This window comes from Chroicocephalus ridibundus, chromosome 8, assembly GCF_963924245.1.
Source record: "Chroicocephalus ridibundus chromosome 8, bChrRid1.1, whole genome shotgun sequence".
Taxonomy (NCBI): Eukaryota; Metazoa; Chordata; class Aves; order Charadriiformes; family Laridae; genus Chroicocephalus; species Chroicocephalus ridibundus.
The window spans coordinates 30,570,673-30,592,969 of record NC_086291.1 but is presented as its reverse complement, the minus strand read 5'-3'; the positions used below and the strand labels follow the sequence as shown (position 1 = coordinate 30,592,969).

The window sequence follows — 22,297 nt, the reverse complement described above, 5'->3', positions numbered from 1 at the left end:
CAACTTGTGGCTTGAGATAAAGACAGCGCAATAGAACAGTAACAGAAGAGGAAAATAATAATAATAATAATAATAATAATAATAATAATAATAATAATAATGGTCAAAGAATATGCAAAATAAATTGATGCAATAGAAGTTGCTCTCGCCACCGGATGATCGGTTGCCCAGCCTGTCCTGAGCAGTGATTGCGGATCCCTGCGTCCCGGCCAACCCTCATTTATACCCTGAGCATGATGCCTGTGGTATGGAATATCCCCCTGGCCAGCTTGTTGTGTCTGTGCTCCCTCTCAGCTTCTAGGGGAAGCTGAAGAAGTCCTTGACTAATATAAATGCTACCTAGCAACAACTAAAAGAATGTGCGTTATCAACATTCCTCAACATTCTTCTCATACCACATCCAAAACACAGCAGAAAATTAACTCTACCCCAGCTGAAATGAGGACAATACTATAGTAGCATCTAGAGGCAACCAAATTTATAATACAACTATGCAAACAGTGGGAAAAAAATTAAGTTCATTAACAAAGGAAAAGAGCAACTGACTTGTCCATAGTCATGGTCATACAGAAAGACTGTGAAAGATCCAGGAACAGAATCCAAATTTTCTCTACCACCGTAAATTTTGCAGGAACAGAAAAAGATTTTTTTTTATTATTATTATTTCAGTTATTTCTGTCTAGGAATAAGGATGCCTAAAATAGGAATAGAGGTCCTGTTTCAAAACCAGTGGGAAAATAGGAAACTATAATGGTCTTGTATCCGTTTCACAGCTGTAATCATGGACTTGCCTTTCTGCTACGGGCTGTTAATGAGGCTCTGGTTATACCTGTAGGAACAAGGTTTAATTCCAGAAAGCCATACAATTTATGGCTGATTTTTCTGGCACTAAGTCTCTTTCCGTATCCAAATTTACATTTACGATTAAAACTTGGTATGCTCATCCACACGGGGTTTTGTTTTTTGGCCTTTTTTTTGCATTTTTGTATGGTTTAGAGCCACCCTCCCCTTTCACATGATATTTAATCATCCTACAAAATATTTGAAATCTTCCAGCTCAGAAATTGTCTGCAGTCACTGAACTTTCTATTTTACTCCTCTTTTAGATAAAATACTCCAAGAACATTGATCTGCTTCCTCCTATCCTAAATACAACATAAAAACATGGAATAATCTGTATACATTTTTTAATAGCGCTTGCGATCTGCTGCATTACATATGAAGACCTTTCAGTCAAGGCTACTTTTTATATTAATTTGAGAACTTCCATTGCAAACTAGAGCTGCTGGTGCATTTTGTTATTGTTGCAAATGTACTTTACAGCTACATCTTAGACTGTCTTTGAACCTGTGCAATTGGCCTCAGGATGTGAATTGACAAGGGAATCCGGCTGGTCTTAGTAGCCCCTACTGGCTCGCTTCCTCTGACAGATTAAGTATTCAAATTAGGTTTATGCCAGCATGTATACAAGCAACCTGATGAAGCCTTGTCCTCATAATTATACTACAGTTGCTTCACAGCAATATGTATTTTAAGATCCAAAGACGCTCCTATTTTTACACTTCTATCTTACATTTTTCAGTGGAAGATATTTTCATTTCAAAATCCCATTGAATTTTTCTCCTTTTTCTAAGCTAGAGTGTTCCTTCCCTTCAGGACATTCATTGTTACACCTACGTTATGGGCACAGAGAGAAGAGTTTCAAGGGGCCATTGCTCAAGCTATTTTAATGTGAACCTCTTTCAAAGCTAATAAATCCAGCTGGGAGGGAAAGGCTGGCAATAGTGCAAGGAAACTAGTGCAAGGAAAGGGAGAACTTTGTAGAGTGGAGTTGATGGTTGGACTCGATGATCCCAAGGGTCTTTTCCAACCTCAATGATTCTATGATTCTATGAAACAACCAGAGCAGTCCCCAACATCATTACAGACTGGGGGGAAAAGGAACTGGGAGCAGCCCTGCAGAGAAGGACTTGGAGGTGGCAAATTGGACATGAGCCGGCAATGCACGTGTGCAGCCCAGAAAGCCAACCGCATGCTGGGCTGCATCAAACGAAGCGTGGCCAGCAGGGCAAGGGAGGTGATGCTGCCCCTCTGCTCCACTCTGGTGAGACCCCACCTGCAGTGCTGCATCTGGCTCTGGGGCCCCCAGCATAAGACAGACACGGACCTGTTAGAGCCAGTCCAGAGGAGGGCCACAGAAGTGATCAGAGGGCTGGAACACCTCTGCTATGAAGAAGGGCCGGTGTTCAGCCTGGAGAACAGAAGGCACCTGGAAGACCTTATTGCATCCTTTCAATATATAAAGGGCGCTTATAAGAAAGGTGGAGGGAGACTTTTTAGCAAAGCCTGTAGTGACAGAACGATGTGCAATGGTTTTGAAGTGAAAGAGGGTAGGTTTAGACTGGACATAAGGAAGAATCTTTTTTTTAGGATGAGGGTGGTGAGACAGTGGAACAAGTTGCCTGGGGAAGGGGCTGCCCCATCATTGAATGTGTTCAAGGTCAGGTTGGACTTGGCTTTGAGCAACCTGATCTAGTGGAAGGTGTCCCTGTTCATGGTGGGGTGGTTGGACCAGGTGATCTTTAAAGGTCCCTTCCCATCTAAACCATTTTATGATTGCTTATAGTTATGTATGTGGCATTATCTTATTTTACCTGTCTCTGCAGAAGTAGAGGGGTGGGGAGGGTCTGCTTTCAATTTGTCCAATTTTGTGATACTTCCCTGGTTTTCCTTCACATAAAAAACATTGATTATGTTATAGTAAGCTTGCTTGTTATTTTTCTAATGTCTTAAAGGGGCGTATTAATCTGACTATCACTGGAGCATCTAGATTAGCTTTTTATTTTTTTTTTTTATGATTACACGTTAATATACATCTTGGAAAGGCCACATAAAATCCCACTGTATTGATAGATAATTTATGGCCCAAGATGAGTTTCACGCTCATCTAACACTACAAACACAAGTACACACATACATAGACACACAACGGATGAGTGCCTTCGAGAGACGTGCGTGGGGTTTTTTTGATTGGTTGTGTTTGTGGGGTTTTTTGTTTGTTTATTTCTCTCTGTGTGTGGCATATTTCTTCCCCCCGTACATGAAAACTCTTATTTTTCCTAACACCTCTGATCCTTTCATTCTGCTTTTGACACCATTAGTTAATTTGACTTTGTCCCTGCTGTGCTACGGCTCATTATTTAGTAAAAGCTCTCAAAGTCTGTCTCCGATTTAAACCTCTCTAAATAAATAGCTGGTGCTCCAAAGCACTTAGATTCCTATTTCAATATAGCACAATGGTCATTATGATTATAGCTGTATCAAAAAATTGTGCGTATGTTATCTTAATTTTATTTTTTTTTATAACCATTCTTTGGTGCATGTGGCAGAAACATTTCATACTTGAAAAACTTTGCTATGAGAATTAAACGGGTGCAACATTAACATAGTTGAAGCCACAAATCTTTGTAAATAAATTCAGAACAGGCTAACTAGAAATATCCTCTGAAATATTAAATATTTTAATTTTGAAATATTGTTTAGTCTGGAATATCATGTAAATCATGGCAGTTTTGTTCTATGACGTGCGATAGGTTTATATCATTAAATATAGGGGCTTAAATCCTCTACTTCTCATAATACCAAGACTATCTGGAATTTAAAAGTGACGTGCATTATTGGTTTTAAAATCTAGAGTACCACCCTTAAGAAAGGGGGTTGGAGTGGGAAACAGCTGCAAAATGGTGACACAAGGGCTGGAGGATCTAAATGTGATTAATAGGGCAGAACAAGGTATTTACTTCCGTAAACCAATGCAAATTCAGTTCAGATTGCTATTAATCGCAGAAACATAATCCCAGAATCAACCTCCAAGTTCACGCAGTCCCTCTCCTGTAGCACAGCCACCATAAAGGAGTCTCACACCAAGCTGCATTTCTTTAGCTCCCCAATCCACTTCTGTACTGGAAACACAGAAGCAGCATTGCTGGAAACAATTTTTGCTCACGGAAATAACATTTCCATAAAAATTTCATAGCTAATTAATACCCTTTCTGTGTATGCTAGCTATGCATATGCCAAAAGGATTTTAGCAAAGGCAACCTTCTAGGCAGAGGCTTTTCTTTCCTTCACGTACATTTAGAAATTTATCCTACTCCTAGTCGTCTTAACTTGTTTTCACCACGGGCCGTATAGCTAGCCCAGCCCTTTAGATCAGCTGTCAAGTACCTGGCTCAGGTGGAGCCGGCTGTGAAATCATTAGATGTGAACTCACAACAGCTGCACCGCTCCTGTTTACCGTTTTTTGAGCAGGATTTGCAGCTGTCATTGAGCATCTCAGTGACATACCTGTAACATGAGCCATAGTAAAATAATTTCGGGCATGTTTATTTGAGCGGCGGTTATAGCACTGCTTTAATTTTGTGGGGCTGAATAAACCAAAACCATTCATTCTTCTAATCACTCGCTGGCCTTCCGGTGACTATACAGGGCTGTTTTACCCTGACTCCCCGAAGGAAAGTGCACTCACATGAAGACCGTTACCAAATTTAGTAGCAATTAATGTTCTCGTTACAAATCACAGCACAGAAACAAAGCACTTGGAGTCTTACTTGTGCTTCCCAAGAGGTTGTCCTACAAGATCAAGAGGAGGACATTTTAGAGATGCCTGTAAGTGCATTTGGTGTTGCTGTCTTACAGATTTATACTGGACTCAGCCTCCAAAGGAGGGAAATATAGGTGGTGGGTATTTTACTGCCTATATACTTCTTGTTAAATTGTCGTCAATTTTTTACTTAGCATCTGCCTCACTGAGTACTCATCATCTGCTACTGAGCCATCTGATGTACAACAGATGTTAAGCACTTAGTGAGGCAGAGAAGGAGGTAAAAGTGTCATATCATGATTAAATACTCGCTACAGCTATTATATAGGGTGACCATACTGCTTTGTTCTTACATTTAATGTTACAGTGTATTGAACAAGAGTAAGCACACGTTTTGGAGTAAACTTGCAACTGCTATTGTTCAAATAAATTAATGAATTTTTTTTTTAAATTAAAGCTATTTCATAGCAAAAAAAAATAATTTTAAAATATTTTAAATACACTTAAGGATTCGAGAGCATTTCATAAAGAGGTAATGCAGTGCAACTTTACATAGAAGTGGTTCACCTACTGAAACACTTTAAATTTATATTTCTTATTAAGACAATTCTTGTCAAAAACTTGGCTGATGTTAACTGATACATTGACTTCCATAGGATTATCCTATTTCTTATCATGCTTGTGTAAATGTGAGATTATAGGGCAGGCTTTCTTCACCCCGGAAGTATTCTAGCTGAAATCATGGTAGTGCTTTGCAACAAAGACTCTTGTCATCCAGCAACAACAGCCTGATCTTGTAGGACAGTAGGAAAAGGTTTGAATGTAAGAAGGTGGAGCTGCAGCTTATTAAACCATAATTAATTAATTATCTGTTTCCCAGTAAATTTTAAGAATTGAGAAAATTTGTGGAATATTGTCATACACTGTATAATATTGTCATACATTGTATATTAATAGAATCACAGAATGGTTCAGGTTGGAAGGGACCTTAAAGACCATCCAGTTCCACCCCCCTGCCCTGGGCAGGGACACCTCCCACCAGACCAGGCTGCTCAAAGCCCCATCCAGCCTGGCCTTGAACACCTCCAGGGATGGGGCAGCCACAGCTTCTCTGGGCAACCTGTCCCAGTGCCTCACCACCCTCACAGGAAAGAATTTCTTCCTGATATCCAATCTAAATCTCCCCTCCTTCAGTTTGAAACCGTTACCCCTTGCCCTATCACTATATGCCCTTGTAAAAATTCCCTCTCCAGCCTTTTTTTCAGGCCCCCTGCAGATACTGGAAAGCCACTATAAGGTCTCCCTGGAGCCCTCGCTTCTCCAGGCTGAACACCCCCAACTCTCTCAGCCCGTCCTCACAGCAGAGGGGCTCCAGCCCTCTGAGCATCTTCGTGGCCTCCTCTGGACCTGTTCCAACAGGTCCGCGTCCTTCTTGTGTTGAGGACTGCAAATCTGGGACATGTTCATCCACACAAGAGATGTGGTTCATGTGACTAGAATCTCTTTGCAGTCAAAGGTGAGACTGAAACCTCAGGATAGTGGAGAGACAGTTTAGGGGCCTTCATTTAAGGGGAGGAGGATGTGCTTTGTGAGGGTCGTGTGGCTCAGTATTCCACTCTGCGTAAGGCAGAGCAGAGGCTTGGTGGTCTATTGCCTATAAAGACAACAGGTATTCAACTAACAGGATGTTCAATAATATTTATGTTTTTATAGAAATTCCATCCTGGACTCGGCACTTCTTTTGTAACATTGTGCTACTTTTAAAGGTTGATTTCAATGACTCAATACTAATAAACAAAAGAAGACATAAAAAAAATCTAAAGAATTTAGTGGAGCTCTAATTCATTATATAATTTGATAAGAAGTATCCTATACTTACCAAGTATCTTATTTCATTAAATTAAATATTACTTTATTTCTAAGGTAAAGTTGTGATTTCAAGTGTATGATACACCAAAAATAGTCTTTGATTAGAGCTTATCACGTAATCTTGCGTGATGGTGAAGGCAGAGATATTTCAGGCAGGCCGTTTTGATTTGAAGCTCACTGAAGTAAATAGGAAGACTCTTGGTGGTTTCACCAGGTTTGGAAGTCAAAAGTTCTGTATCTCAGTGTTTGGAAAACTAACACATAGGGTCAGTAAATAGAATTTTCCAAATCAAATAATAATGTTTGCAGTGTCATGAAAAGAATAATTGGGAAGCTTTTTCAACCCTCCCTCAGAAGCTTAATTGTCTTAATTTATTTATCAGCTTCTATAAACAAGAAGCACCTGCTCAAGATAAGCAGCCTTTGTCACTAGTGCCCATTAAAACAATGAGAATATAAATGATTAAATAAAACTGATTAAAGGTAAGAGAACACTGGGAATGTGTACAGAACAATGTGGTGAGGAGTGAAGTACCAAGAATTTATTACGCCTGCAGAAGAATAAAAGTATACTAAATTTTGTGCAAAGCCTCTTACTAACTTCAATCTGGACTCGAGGAGCCTAAAGTCAGAGATTCAGATTCTGTCCCTATCAAAGGAAGCAGGAGTTTTTCCTCGTGACTTCTGTAGACTTCACATACCAACTCAATTTTGAAAAAAATGAAATAGTGGGAAAATACAATGAAGTCCTACGAAAGAGTTAATAAGCATTTTTCTTTCTGGCATCAGACTAAGGGGTAGATCTTGAATATGTCAAATGGTGAATAATGAAAGAAAGGAATTAGGAATGGCACGCTCAAGTTTGCACAGAGCACGTAGACAACCAAGCACTAGTTCAGCCATCTAACTTAGAAAATTAAAGAATAATTAGTCCTAATACAGTAGAAAAAGGAAATCTAATGGATAGTGCCAAGCAATAAATGACACTACCTGAATCTTATGTGAAGAAAATCATTACCTGGAAGAAAAGTGAGATTTTGTTTGTCTCACGCTAAGCTCACTGAGCTTCAAAAAAAATGTTCCTACACTCTGATAATTTTGCCATTGTTTCCAGACAATGGCAAAGAGAAAAAACTGTATCCCCTTAAAATCAAAAAAGCTATTTGACAGATGTTTTGATTTTCCATGAACAGTTTTTCATTTTAATGATGTGTTCAGAACTACATGGCATAATACAGGAGTAATTACTGAATTGGAATGTCAGTCATTTGTGTGAAGTTTTCTGTCAACCTGTGGCTGAGGTCCTTGTGGAGGATATTATACAGCTCGGTGGTCTTGATCGGTCTAGGCTGGTCTTGTATAATGAGCTCGGGAAAAGTAGCAAAATCTTGGATGGCTTTCAAGTCAGCCTCCTGCTGTGCCTGCTCAACTTTACACGCATCCAAATGAACTACTGTGCTCTAAGGACATGGTTCTTGAAGACCAACCACGGGACCTGGGCTGTTTTACCCTTTAGGGCAGCCTCAGTTGGTACCCAACCAACTAATTCTCTGATCGAGATAAAGGCTAGTCTCCTGAAGACCACGATAACTATTCTGTTACTTGCCTCCCTCACTTCCTTTGGGATTTTTGGTTTGACCATCCTGCAGTCAGTGCAGCCAAGGCTGCCATCAGCTTTCACATCCTCAACCAGTTCTTTTCTATTTATGAGTAGCTCCAGCAGACCATCTTCCCTATTCAGCTCCTTCAACACCTGCAAAAAAAATTATCCTTGGTGCATTTCGTTACTCTCCTAGATTGTTTGTGTCCTGTCATGTTGCCCCGCCACCCACATTACTGCTGGGATGGTTGAAGTACCCCGTGAAGGTCAGGAACTGTGGTCACGCTGCTTCCTCTGGGTGGTTAAGGAAGGCTCTCCTCTCATCCCAGCCCTTAAGATCCTGGCCAGTTCATTGTTCGTTCAGTAGTTTTAGTTCAAAGTGCTCCTTTGTGTGGAGTGCAGCTATCCCCCCCGCCCGTCTGTTCTCACTGAAGGATCTCTGTTCATCCATCACAAGCACCCCGGGCTAATCCCACCACATCGCTCTGATCCCAGTGAAGTCATAGCATTGCAACTGCGTCCATGTCTTCTGCCTGTTTACCACACTGTTTGCATCCATGTCTAGGCACTTGAGATGCATCCCTAGTTGTACCACTTTCTGGTGGGAGTCTTTTTCCCGGATGCTTTTTCCCTAGTCCCAAGCTAACGTTGCTTGAAGCCCTTCTCACAGGGTCCACAAGTCTGTTGCCTGAGATGTCACCCGTTATTTTCTGTTAGATCCTACGTCTCCCCAGCTGCCATCCGTCCTCAAAGAGGATCCAGGGCTGTGAAAGGCCAAGCCCTGCCTATCTGAGCGCAGCAGCTGTTCAGCCAGGTGGGGACCTGCAGGAGGCATCTGCTTCTAACCAAGCCTTTCCCCTTAACTGCGGAGTCCAGAGTTTTAAATGATCTTCTATTTCTAGGAGAAAAAGTAAGCTTTCAGAATGACATTCCAATGCGAATTTATCTAATTAAGGATGAGTGGCTTAAATAAAATAAGTATTGCTGACATTTTATGTACTTTCACTTAATTAACTTAATTTACTTGAGTGGAAGCAATAAATTTACAAAGAGTAACAGTACTCCTTAATGACAACTTTGAAAAAAAAAAAAGCGGTTTGAGTAAGGCAGATGACTTTATTTTTTAAAAAAGAATTTATGTTTGTAAACATCAAAGATAAAATCAAAGACAAACAAGCATAAGTAGAATTTCTTGAAATCTCTCTGGTTAAAATCAGGTTTAAAAAAATCAAAATAAGGTAAAAAGTACTAGAAGGTTATTGTTTTGAACTTTATTTGGAATAAGGAGAAAACCTCCTTCCCTCTAAAGTTCTTTGTCTCCTTGCAACCACTAATGATCAAAAAAAATAGTTGTTTTAATAAGCTAAATTCTAAGTTATAAACTGATAACGAAGTTTTAGAAAGTAAACTTACTTAATTGTGTAGCTATGTAATTTCATGAAGACTTTTAGACTGCTTCTTCTATCCCTTAACAAAAAAAGAAGGAAGGTAGGCTCATTAAAAATAAAAAGAACAAAAAAGTGACACTAAAGATTTTGTTTCTCATAGTAACGGAAACATCAGATTATCTCACTAATGAGGAAAAAAATAAATGTTTTAATGACTGTGTGGCTGGAGAAGTGAGTAACCCGAACCCTTGCCAGTAAATTAATTTTAATTTATTCCAACAATAGAAAATTCTCCTCTTCCTCACCAGGTCTCCCTCTTCCCATCACCTTTGTGGACCAAGAGAATTCCTTCCTGCTTTCCCAGTTCCCTTCTCTTCATCAATCTGCAGTAAGGCCACAGTCTTCCTTCCTTTGCCTGGTGCCCCCTGCGCTCCAGATACTTGTCCTGTCTAACCACGCTCAGGTGTATCCACACGAGGAGTAATCCCCTTCTTTTTCCAAAAATTCTTCTATATGAAAAAATTAACGCACAGAATATTCTTTGACTTATTTCAATGCTAAATAATAAGCGGAATAGTAAGTAGTAATACAATATATAAACCCCTCATAATCCTATCCACTAGAGCCAAGAAGAAGAAAGGGTAGATGAAACATAACAGGGATCATCTTCAAGCTGCAAATTATCTCCCTTGCCTGAGGAGGTGGGTTGACCGAGCCTGGCTGCCAGCGGTCCACCCACCCAGCCGCTCGCTCTCTCACCTTCTTCGGCGGGAGGGGAGCAGGAAATAAGATAAAAAGCTTGTGGGTCAAGATAGGAACAGCTTGCTGGAACCAGCTGTGCCTGGTGTGTGACAGCCCCTGGCCCCTTCTCACAGAGGGTACTCCTGTGGCCACCACCCCCACTGTCAAAACCTTGCCAGTGACACCCAATACACATCAATAAAGCGATGTTCTAAAATTCACTCATTAAAATCCTTAACCTCCAAGCCATACAGGAATTTCTTATCCATACCAGCACAAAGCCAAATTCAGGCTACTAATCTCTGCTGGAACACTAATGTAGTTGTGTGGGTGTCTCTGACTTTGGAGCTCAGGCACAGCTAGCTTTCTTCTGACTAAAACGTATCATGCAAAACGTACCATTAGATGCTACAAACTACATAGCACAGTTGATCGTTTTGTGTGAGTGAGGCAAGCAGATTTAATCTCTAGGGTTGACATTGTGATAGATGGAAAACCTTTACGGTAAGTCTTCAAATGGTTATCCTCTACTGAGAAGAATTCAAAACCACAGCTGTAAGCTCAGCGGCCATCTAAGCACGATGAGGTGTTCTGGAAATGTACTAATATATAACAAAACTTTTCAAAGTCATGGCTTTCTGTTAGCAAGAGAAGTGGAAGAGGGTGCTAAAATTCGCATTTAAAAACTTGATCAATATCAGCTGTTGAATGCACTTAAACTTGATACTGTAGTCGTGTGGTACCAGCTGGTAGTAACAGTACAAGCAGAAAAATTGGAGATTAAAAAGCAAATGGACTTATTCTTGTAATCTGCCCAGTTATCTGTCCAAGGTAACAACGTTATAGAGACTATTGTGAAGCAAATGGTGTAACCCAAAGATTTAAAGGAAAGGAAAACCCCCAGACTTCTATATCTTATCTCCAGCAGCTTTTGAAACTCGGCATCAGCTCTTATGTAGCGCAGAGAGCCATAAAGAGTTAGGGAAAAGCTGTAAGGAGGGACCTTTGAAATGTTCGTTTCACTCCTCTGGACAAGGATGGCCTGTGTTTTGGTCGCTGTGATGTATGGTGGGGCGGGCAGCGGTGGGACAGCCCCTGTGATACCCAGCCTGGGGACCGGGGTCCAAGCACACCTGAACTGCCAGTGCTGTGCGCTGCCGGGGCAAGCCTAGAAGGCAGAGATTGCTGTCAGAACAACCCGGAAAAAGTACACAGGAACTTCCACCTGGGAGAGCCACAGCTTTAATGTTCTACTCATTTTTGGAGTCACTTTTATATTGTGAGGTTGGCCTTGCTCGTAGAACAGACATTACAATTTTTAACCAGGAAATGAAGGAATAAATTTGCCAAACTGTTTTTGCTTAATGCTGACTTTCAAAGCACAAAGAAGAATGGTGCTTAGCTATTCATGTCATGGGAGTTGTTATATCTACTTGCGCTTCTAGAAAATACTAACAGACTATAGGTATATAAAAAAAACCAAGCCCAAACAACCAAGATTCCCACCCTCAACCAATAAGAGTCACCAGAGTATGCAATGATGTGATTTTACTGATTTTTATTTTCATGTTTCTAAAGAATCAGCTTTGAGATGCCATAGATTTTTAGTTTTAGCATTTATTTTATAGCCAGGAAAAAAACCAACAACAACAAAAAGATTACTGAACTATTCAACGCTTGAGACAAATTCAGATGAGACTTAAAAAGTCAGCAATAAATAAGGCTTTTGCATTCATTTTCTCTTTGAAAGAATGCAATGAAAAGGGGAGAAACCTTACAGCCATCGTCATTCATGTGGCAACAATAAATCTGACTCTGCAGCAGCCCAAATAAGTTCTTTAAACTGCACATTGCTAGGATTAATAAGAACTGAAAAATGCAGACAAAGAAAGAAGATAATTTTTCTTTTGACTATTTCCATGTAACGCTGTTGTTCCCATTGTCTTTGTTCCGGCGACTGTGCCTCATCAGCCTGAGCGCTTTCAGTGTCTGTTTTCCCAGTGTGATGTAGGACATTAACTGTTGCCTCTAGTGAAACCAAAATGAGATGACATGAAGAACATTAAAGTGTTCTTTTAATTCCATCCCCAAAGATGAAAAGTAAACACAGCATGCTCGTGCGTGGCTTCCTGTAGGGATGTGGTTGTGCTGGAAGTCGTTTGAAGAATTAAGACCGAATTAATTTTAGTGGGGTGTGGGGTCCTATTTGCTCTTCCAGGAGAGCGCTTTGGATCATTGTCTGTAAACTGAAGCAGCTCCAGCCAGTAACAAGAAAGCTTGCGAATTTACAGAAATCTTCATAATGAAATAGAGAGATTGTACAGTTTCACACGCTTAGATACATACAAAACACCTCCCTGATCAAATAGTATGAGGAAGAATTATCTCAGCTGCATGGGATTTCAAAATCTTAATCTGAAGACAGTTACAGAAAAGTGGCTCTTTGGCAGGCTGCTTTGACAGAGACAGAGAAAGCAAATACACAAACCAAATGTTTCTGTTGTGTCTGTGCATTTATAAGGAAACTTTTCTTTTGTGATGTTGCATTATTAAAAGGCAATTTATACACATATTTATCTGACAGCAGATGCTGTCATCCGACTTTAGTGCCTTAATCTTCAACTAAAAACAGATTTCCTTTTCTTTCTCCAGTGAAAAACAACAAGGTTGTATTTATTGTGTGCAGGTCTCTCTCTGTGTTAAAATAAGTTGTTTTAACGTTGCAGATCCTCCAACTATTGGCTCAACCGCATCCAGTCCTTTCTCTACTGCAACGAAAATGGCCTCCTGGGAAGCTTTTCGGAAGAGACTCACACGTGCACCTGCCCTAATGACCAGGTTGCCTGCCATGGCTTCCTCCCCTGCACGGTCGGAGACGGCTCCGCGTGCTTGAGCTGTGCTCCTGACAACCGCACGCGCTGCGGGAGCTGCAATGCTGGCTACATGCTGAGCCAGGGGCTCTGCAAGCCCGAAGTGGCGGAATCAACAGAGCACTACATCGGGTTCGAGACTGACCTTCAGGACCTGGAAATGAAGTATTTATTGCAGAAGACAGACCGGAGAATTGAGGTCCATGCCATTTTCATCAGCAATGACATGCGCCTCAACAGCTGGTTTGACCCTTCTTGGCGCAAACGGATGCTCCTTACTCTTAAGAGTAACAAGTACAAGTCCAGCCTGGTCCATATGATACTGGGCCTTTCCCTTCAAATTTGCCTAACGAAAAACAGCACCTTAGAGCCCGTTCTTGCTGTTTACGTCAACCCTTTTGGGGGCAGCCACTCCGAGAGCTGGTTTATGCCTGTGAATGAAAATAATTTCCCAGACTGGGAGCGGACTAAACTGGACTTACCCCTTCAGTGTTATAACTGGACCCTGACACTGGGCAACAAGTGGAAGACATTTTTTGAAACTGTGCACATCTATTTGAGGAGTCGAATAAAGTCAAACGGTCTGAATGGCAACGAGAGCATCTACTATGAGCCCCTGGAATTTATTGATCCCTCAAGAAATCTGGGCTACATGAAAATCAATAACATCCAAGTGTTTGGCTACAGCATGCACTTTGACCCAGAAGCAATTCGAGACTTGATTTTGCAGCTGGACTACCCCTATACTCAGGGATCACAGGACTCGGCACTTTTGCAGTTGTTAGAGATCCGGGATCGTGTAAATAAACTCTCTCCACCTGGTCAACGTCGTCTAGACCTCTTCTCTTGCTTGCTCCGTCACAGACTCAAGCTGTCTACCAGTGAAGTGGTGAGGATCCAATCTGCTTTGCAGGCCTTTAATGCCAAATTGCCAAACACAGTGGATTATGACACAACCAAATTATGTAGTTAACCATAAATGTGAAGCACAACACAAAACTTTGAAGGAGTTTTTACAGTGCTCTTGTGGAACAGTTTATGTTTGGAAGAGTAAATTTAAATTGTCTTTTCAATATCTGTCTTATATCAGTCAATACTGTTGGATGGCAATTTACACACATGAACTTGCTGACAATGAATATATTATACCTGCGGTTTTGGTTTATGAATGAAATAAATACTGACACCAGTCTAGAAGACATTCTACTTTTTACAATAAATTTCATTTGTAATTTTATATGTTCTGTGGCAATGCTTTTGTGCATTACATCCTCTAGAGGGAACATAGAAGGATACCAATAAAATTTTGTAGCTGAACAGTTATTAAAAAGAAATGCTGTGGGATTCTTTTTTTTTTTTTTTCCACAAAAGTAGTAACTTTGATACACTTTTGTGTGTGGTGAACACAGGAGCTGTAGGTAGAGAGAAGAGAGGGACTCAAGATTTTAACAGAAACTGCAGAGAAGTCAAAGCCATAGCCATAGTGCCAACTGTCATGATGCTTTACTGGCTACACCTGAGACTTCCCTAAGGTGCGCCCTTTTTCAAGGTGCTCAACGTGACATCCAGGCTGCAGCGCAGTGAGTGGGTCCGGGTGGAGAGGAGGCAGGAGGTCGGTGTTGCGAGGGGCACGGTGACCAAAGGTTGCCTTAGCTCAAGAGCAGACAGGTGAGAGACTGTCTTTGCGACTGATATTACTCACCTTACAAAAGAAACAACCTTCTCCAGCCAAAGCACGTTTTGAAAGTCTCTATAATCCATTATTCGCATATTTATAGAATTAAGCACGTATATACATTACCTCCTCCAAAATACACACATTATAATAATTATCTATAATTATCTGTTTTGAACTATTTACCTAAATACCATCCATGCGGATTAGATTCAAATTCATTAAAAACATTTTCCTGACAATGCAACTGTTTAGTATGTGGATATTATTTTCACTGGTACAGATAATATCCTTTCAGCGCAAGATGTTGCATTTTTAAAAAAACATACCCTTATACAGATACATGACAGCTATTGAAATCTAGTTTGTAAAGCTGAAGGTGCAATAAATATGTCATTTATCAATTAATGAAATTAATTAAATGTGCACAACTGTGGATCAGAATTTGGTTCTTTGGTATCGTACACGTTCCAGCAGAAAAAATACACTTAAGACAGCAGAACTTGGGACTCTCGGGAAGGTTTTGGTGCCTGTTGCAAGAGAGAGTACAAACGGCTGGGCTGCCGGAAGGAAGCTGTAAGGAAATACAGATAAAACGCAGGAAATTGTGGCAAAGTCTTTTAGTAGCACCTCGTTACGTTAAGTCTGACTCTGTGCCATTGATGTAAAAGCAAACTTGTTCTTTTACAATGGGAAAGAATTACATATAAAACTACCATTCTAAGGGCAAGCACAGAAAGAATAAAAGCCATATTTAATTCATGTACAATTTTAATTCAAGTAGACTTCAATTAATTTCAGTTACATTCAATTTTATTAATTTCAATGTAGTTATATCACAATTTAATTCTGAATTGTAGCCTAATCTGAATTTAAGGTCCACTGCTTACTTTTCTAGCTAGACCACAGCAGCACCAGAAATGCAATGCTTCATCAATATATGTAAGCAAAACAAAATGCAAGGCAAGAAACGCTTCAAAAAGCCTAATGACAAACACAATCTTCTTTTCTTTAGTGATTCCTGTCTCTCCTGATTTCACCAAATATTTATAAGGATTACTATTTTGCCACCACACATTCAGATAATTCCTCAGACCTTCTATACTAGGAAGCCCCCTAGAACTAAAATTAGCATTTTTTCTCTTGTAACCAACCTCTAGATGAATTCCTGTTTGGTTTCTCCTCACAGCTTACTTTTGCTGATAGATCACGTATCTTCTATGTGTCAAAATTTTGGCTTGCTCTTGCATTGGTAAGACCTTCTCAGGTACGATTCCCACTACTCCCGTTTTCATCTCCAAGTCTTTCCTTTGGTATGTCCTTGGCAACTATAATAAACTGTAGAATTAGATAGTTTGATTTGACTAGTCAGGACCTTGTGCAGTCTTTTTAAATAAACAAAAGACTATGCTGTTATAAAATGAACAAAAATCAAAAAAATCCTCTTCTGTCCGTAGAAAGTAAAACTTACAATAGAAACGTGGGGTAATGATAAATAAAGCAATTGCTTAAGTGATCTCTTCACTAGGGAAAAATATGAATATGTCGTGGTAAACGACCTGAGTCGTCTTTCCCCTTCTCTCATGCTCCTTCTTAAAATAGTTCCTCAATGACTATTTTTTCTTTCTGTTTTTTTCTGGGGGGTTGGTTTGGTTTGTTTTTTTTTAAAACGCCTTTCTCTACCAAGATGTAAAGTTCTTTGCTATGCCCAAATACACAATAGGATGTACAAATAAGAAGCCCAAAGAGGCTTCAGTCAGGAGTCATTTAATTATTATACATCACATTAAGTGTATTTGACTGGACCAGTGGAAACCCCCTGTCATTACTGTATCCTTGTGCCAAATTAAAAGTCTGATACAACTTTCTTAGCCTACTAGTCATGGACTAGTTTGGGATTTTGGAAGCTGTGGGATCTCGGAATAGTGAAGGTTTCTAGTTTACCATAAAGATAATCATTAGAGATTCCATAAAGATAATCATTAAAGGAAAAAAGAAAAAGCCAATAATGAAAAGAAAACATCACAGGATTTATCTGGTTCTCAAGTTAGAAACAGGCGTCACCAGTATTTCTCTTTTTCCTGGTTGAAACCTTTCTATGCTCTCAAAAAGAACGTCAGGTTGTGTTTAAAAAAAAAAAAAAAAAGAAGCCTGGATAAGTCAAAACAGTCAAGGATGTGATCCATAAGATCCATAAGAAAATTTTGTAATAAGATATGAACACTTATGGGGAACAAGAACTGTGGCTACGTGTATGTCTGCTCATTTCCAGCTGGACATCCTCTTTCTCCTACTTAGATTCTGACACAGGGGTTTTTCGCTATCCGTTTTGCTTTGCATTCACCAATGCTGTTACTACCTGCCGTTATAAACTGAAAAGAACACCCAAGGAAATTATAGTAATAATAACTGTACCACGACAACTATGACAACCTAACCCAGTATTCAGAACAAACTTTAGTGACTACAGTTCTAATAACCAGGTCGCTATTAATTATAACATAGTAACCTTCCTGCTTAAGTGAAGGCAACTCTTACCTGATAGGAAACTCTTAGGGCACTGGTTTCCACGCAAATACAATCCAGGTCATGTCTAGAAGTTGTATTGCAGGGACAAACTGTAATAAGGATGCGCTGCCTTAGCACTGCCTAGGAACCAGCATTAAGTTTGCCACAGTGATCTAAACCTCTGGGTGACACATTTCAGAATACAGACGCTGAATTGAATCACGTTTAAAACATCATGAAGATGAGTAAATTTTCATTTCTCATTTCTTACTGAAAAGAGACAGGCAGAACAACGGTGTGTTCAAATTCTAGTGCCTGAAGATGGGAGAGGTGTAGTTGCATTTCAGGGTGTTTCCGTCTTCGCCACAGAACAGTTACACCTGCACAAATACTTGGAGAAAGAGCCTTTGTTTCCAAAATTATACATATGCTGACTGCATTTATTGTCAAAGCGCTTAGTCAGCAGATACTTCACATCGGTAAAAAGGCAAACGCCAAGAGAAGCCAGTTTTTCCCAAGCTGAATAAGCAGTCAGGCAGCCTGAGCCGGAGAGAAGACAGAGACATGACGGATCGCGCTACAACCATGAGAAGGTCATTTGCTTGAAAACACAGCAGATATTCCAGGTACAACCAAAACGTAGCAGCAAACCAAGGAAGAAAAGTGATCAACCCCCACATCATGACTCTTCTGAGCTACGTCTGAACTTTGCGGAGCCACAGAGCTTCAACAGCAAACAGGGGCATGTGATATGGGAAAGGGTCAGCCCTTTACAATCCAGCACCAATTGTTTCTTTGACAGAATCTGAGCTGCAGCTCGTGCTAACACAGTCATCCTTATGCAGGGGAGCACGCTTCAGGTGGTGCAACAGGAGCTCCTGCCGAGATAGCCAGAGTGCAAGCGGCTAGCCAGGAAAAAAGCAGAGAGAGGGAAGGAACCGGGATCTCATTTTGCTAGGCTTTCAGGCAGGTGGAAGAGAGCCCCTGTGTCCCGCTGTAGTTAAACCAAGAGACCGAGATCACCCTGGGTGTCACAGGAGTTTGGTAACAAGAAAAGTCATGGCTCCTTTTTTGTGAGAATTAGTGACGTGCGAGACGCTGACGCCACAGCTAGTGCGGTGTTACTGCTGCCATGCACAGTCGATTGAGACTCGCAGCACAGGTAGTTCCTAGGGCTGCGGGACTGACTTTGGGTCTATTCGCTCAGCTTCATATTCTAAGCAAGAAATGGATTCTAGATGTGGCGTAGTAACCTAGTGTTCTTCTGCGTGCAGGTATCACGAAACAACCTGTAACGCTGGGGCACAGTCTGTATAACGTCAGCTTATCCGCACGGCAGAGGAGCGTATGGCGTTCTGAGACGTTCTAGGCTCACAAATTTGGCAGAGTGGCCACACCACAGACTACGCTGCTTCAGGAGCAGGGTGCATGGAGGAGCAGGATTAACAATTCCTTTCTCTCCTCGCTGAACCAACATTAAGGTGTGAATTATGAACAAGGAAAGAGTATTACCTCCCAGAAATGGTGCACGTTTTTCCTTCCCTACACATTATTTCTGGGATGGTAACGCGCATCTAAAACTCTTGTCAACTCACATATTGCTCTTTATTTTATGGTACGTTTTAGCCTAACAAGTGCGTATATGACAGGAAATACAGCGAGGTGACAACGCTAGTAACAGTAGCTGCTGTGGGGTTGTTTGCTCCCTGCACCAGTTCCCGTATGTCTGCCTACCATCTCGTTCCCAGCATACGGCAAACAGAAGAGGGTAAAATCCCCCGGGAGGCAGAGACTGTTTTGCTCTGAAAACAATAGTCCCCTGAGAGGGCCTAATCCGGAGCGTGACCACCTTTCAAACGCATTAAAAGAGCTTCTCTTTTTTTTAAAAAAAAGGCTTTTTGTCATTTCTCAGCTGGCATGAAAGGGGCAAGAGAAGATGAGGATTGACACAAAGGTAGTTGTGTGTGTACCAAACTATGATGCTTCCGTGGGGAAAGGGGAAGAACAAAGAATCGTTGAAGTCCCTCTCGGATCTCACCACAGGTGCGGAACTCACTCCGAGAGCATTTGGGTACAATAGGGATAAATGCAACAGAAGACCGAAAATACAACGATTAGGTACAATGGCTTAGCATGAATGTGACACAAGAGAATGAACTGTAATTAGTTTTGAACGTGCAAAATTTTGTCTTACATCTTTCACTCTCTCTCAGTAGGGAAAAAAATTTAAGCATTAAATGCGCATAAGAGAACAACAAAAAATAATTAATTAATATTACAAATGTGTAGCTCTTCTTTTATGTGTCCTTTTTAATGAGCCCCCCCACCTCCACATCAGTCATTCAGCATATCAGTTATGGATTGGGACGGAACTCCTTTGGCTACAAAATTAAGGCATTGTAACATGACAGAAAATTATTGTCATGTGAGTTAGATTTCCAAAGAATTTTAAATAACTGAATGTCTTGCATATAATTATAAATTTTCCACCTAAATCCTTCCTCACCACTAAACATAAAAAAACCAAGCCAAACTGATAAAACGTAGTTAAGAGAATTTCCAGAAGATTACAAGTGATATATAATGTATACATCTTGCTCAATGAATAAAATGAGTAAATAATTAAATAAAGAATAAACCAGTTCTGTGTGCAGAAGCTGAAAGCAGTCCCTATTCTATTCTAACAGCGTACAAATTTATCGCATCAATTAGCAGCAATGTAAATGGCTTTGGTGCATATAAGTGTGTTTTGAAAAGACGTGCCATAGATTTGACAGTAATTCTACAGTGTATCAGAGATCTGGAAATCAATTTCTTTTTAAACTGATTTTGTTCCACTGACCTTCTATGAATTTAATTCCTGTATTGCTGTCCAATGCTGAAGATTCCCCTACGACGACTCTGGAGGAGATTACTGTCACGACATTCCATGGGGCAGTTCCTGTTTAGGAGCGGGACATCAGAGCGCATCATGGCTGTCCTGTTTATGTTTTGATCTATAGAGCTGAGAAGAGGATTGAGCTGCTAAGCATTTTAAAATGCTGACTTGTCAACACAATATAGAAAATGGAAACTCTTAGTTACAAGTTTTATCTGGACCACTGAAAACATTAATCTCTAGCCAACCAGGATTTAGTTCTAAACAGGGAAAACTACCAAGCATTTATTTTCATGTATTATTTTTCAGCTTTAACAGTTTAAGAGAGCAAAATGAACAAATGCAACTGACTCAGACTGAAAATATCAGTGTTATTTCTAATAAGTCTTAGGTTAAATGGAGTATAATGATAATAAATATTTTCCTTCATCAGATAAAGCGATATAATCCCTGGCATATTCTCTTATCACTCTATGAACTATCTCTTCGGTTCATCTCAGATATATTTGAAAATGTTTATGCGATTATTTATTAAAGTAGCTGGATTATACACGCATACACTTACTGAACTTGCCTAGTTACTTTTTTTCTTTAAGAGGCAACTTTTAGTGTTTTTGATTAAGTTGGGAAAAGCCATTATAAAAAGAGCTCAGACACACGGAGCAGTAATCCCCCTGCAAGTCCAGGTATTTGACTTTAAGGGTAATAGATGTCATTTCCACCTAAGCACTCTAGAAACGAGCCATTCACCAGGAGCTGAAGTTGCTTTGTGAGCAAGCTCTTTGTCAGACTGCTCTCAGGTAACACGTTTCAGATGGCTGAAGCCATCCCTACTTACATGGAGGCGTTCATTGGGTAAAACTTAAGGCATCTAAAATTAGGGTTTTAAGATGGAAGGGTAGGCTGCTTCTATTTGCAATAAAGCTCTGAAGGGAAATTCAGACATCTCAATGGCCTACCCCTGGCCACCAACTAGCCAAAGATGCCAGGCTCCTAACCCGGATTAGATGTACAATGTTGGAGGGTGAATAATCAAGCCATGCGCAAAGATGGGCAGAAGTCCTGGGACTGTTATTTATGGAACTCTGCTGAGTCTAGGGCCATTCCCTAGGAAATTCTGCAATATAAGTAAGGGACTAGGGGGAATAAAAGGGAATTAAAAATTAAACTGTCTTTATCTCAGCCCATGAATTTTCTGTATTTTTTTCTGATTCTTCTCCCCATCCCACTCCAGGGGAAGGGGAAGGGGAAGAAGTGAGCGAGTGGCTGATGGTCCTAATTGCCAGCTGGGGTTAAACCATGACAGTTAGCTATTTGGGTTCTGGTCTCTCTGTTTTCTCTAAAAACATTTTATCCAACTCCAGGTCTTCATATTTTTAATCGACTACAGGTGAGTTGTCCAGTGCCGAGCCCATGCCCTATCTCTTATCGTCCTGTGCTGTGCTTCTGGGGGCTGCAGCCTCTGCCCCACATCCCAAGGCTTCTGCTCTCACACCAAGTCTATAGTCCTCCACGCTACATCATTCGTGTTCTGCTACACAAAATAACTACTTCTCAATACTATTTATATAAAGATAAGCAAAAGAAAAACAAATTAGCCGTAGCCATCTAGTCGCTGTGAAAAAAATAATAAATAGTTGCAGCTAACTTAATAAAATCAAAGCTACTGCCAGCAAGTCAAGAAAAGTTGAGGCAGAGAAAGGCCGGGAAGGCTGAGTGCTGAGGCTTTGCCAACTCAGTATGAAGTTTGTGACCCAGTACTACCCATAGCAACACCTTATCGCGGAGTTACACTTCTACTTGTCTAGAAAGTCACTAAGAATGTAAACAGCTCCATCTGAATGAAACTTTCAGGGATGTTAATAAAAAAAAATAATAATAAATTATTTACTGCACCAGGGTTTTCTGTGGTGTCCTGATCTGCCCTATTAACCCCAAAGGACACATTAGAAGCTTAGCGCAGTGTCAGGTGTTCCAGTGCCACTAGTGTGGTGGCCCAGCTGCCATTAGAAGGAGATTGGCTCGCCTTTGTTTTCATTTCCAGAGTGCTTCATTAAGTTTGCAAATGTTTCATTAAGTTTTATTAAATGCATTAAGCCAAAAGTAAGGAGCTGCACTTTGAACACTGGGTGAAATGGACTCCACGGAAAAAGCCTATTATCAAG

The 22,297-nt window shown here is 40.5% G+C and overlaps 1 protein-coding gene across 4 annotated transcripts in view; it reads left to right on the top strand.

The window, feature by feature from the left end:
• Positions 1-16,606, top strand: part of BRINP3 (BMP/retinoic acid inducible neural specific 3) — a 205,093-nt gene extending 188,487 nt beyond the window's left edge. For 3 of the 4 annotated variants that reach the window (XM_063344804.1, XM_063344805.1, XM_063344806.1), the window contains one exon: positions 12,928-16,606. In XM_063344804.1, coding sequence (XP_063200874.1) covers positions 12,928-14,044 — 1,117 coding nt within the window. In that variant the 3' untranslated portion in view covers positions 14,045-16,606. The remainder of the gene's footprint in view (positions 1-12,927) is intronic. The other variant, XM_063344803.1, reaches the window with a different exon arrangement.
• The last annotated feature ends 5,691 nt before the right edge of the window (positions 16,607-22,297 follow it).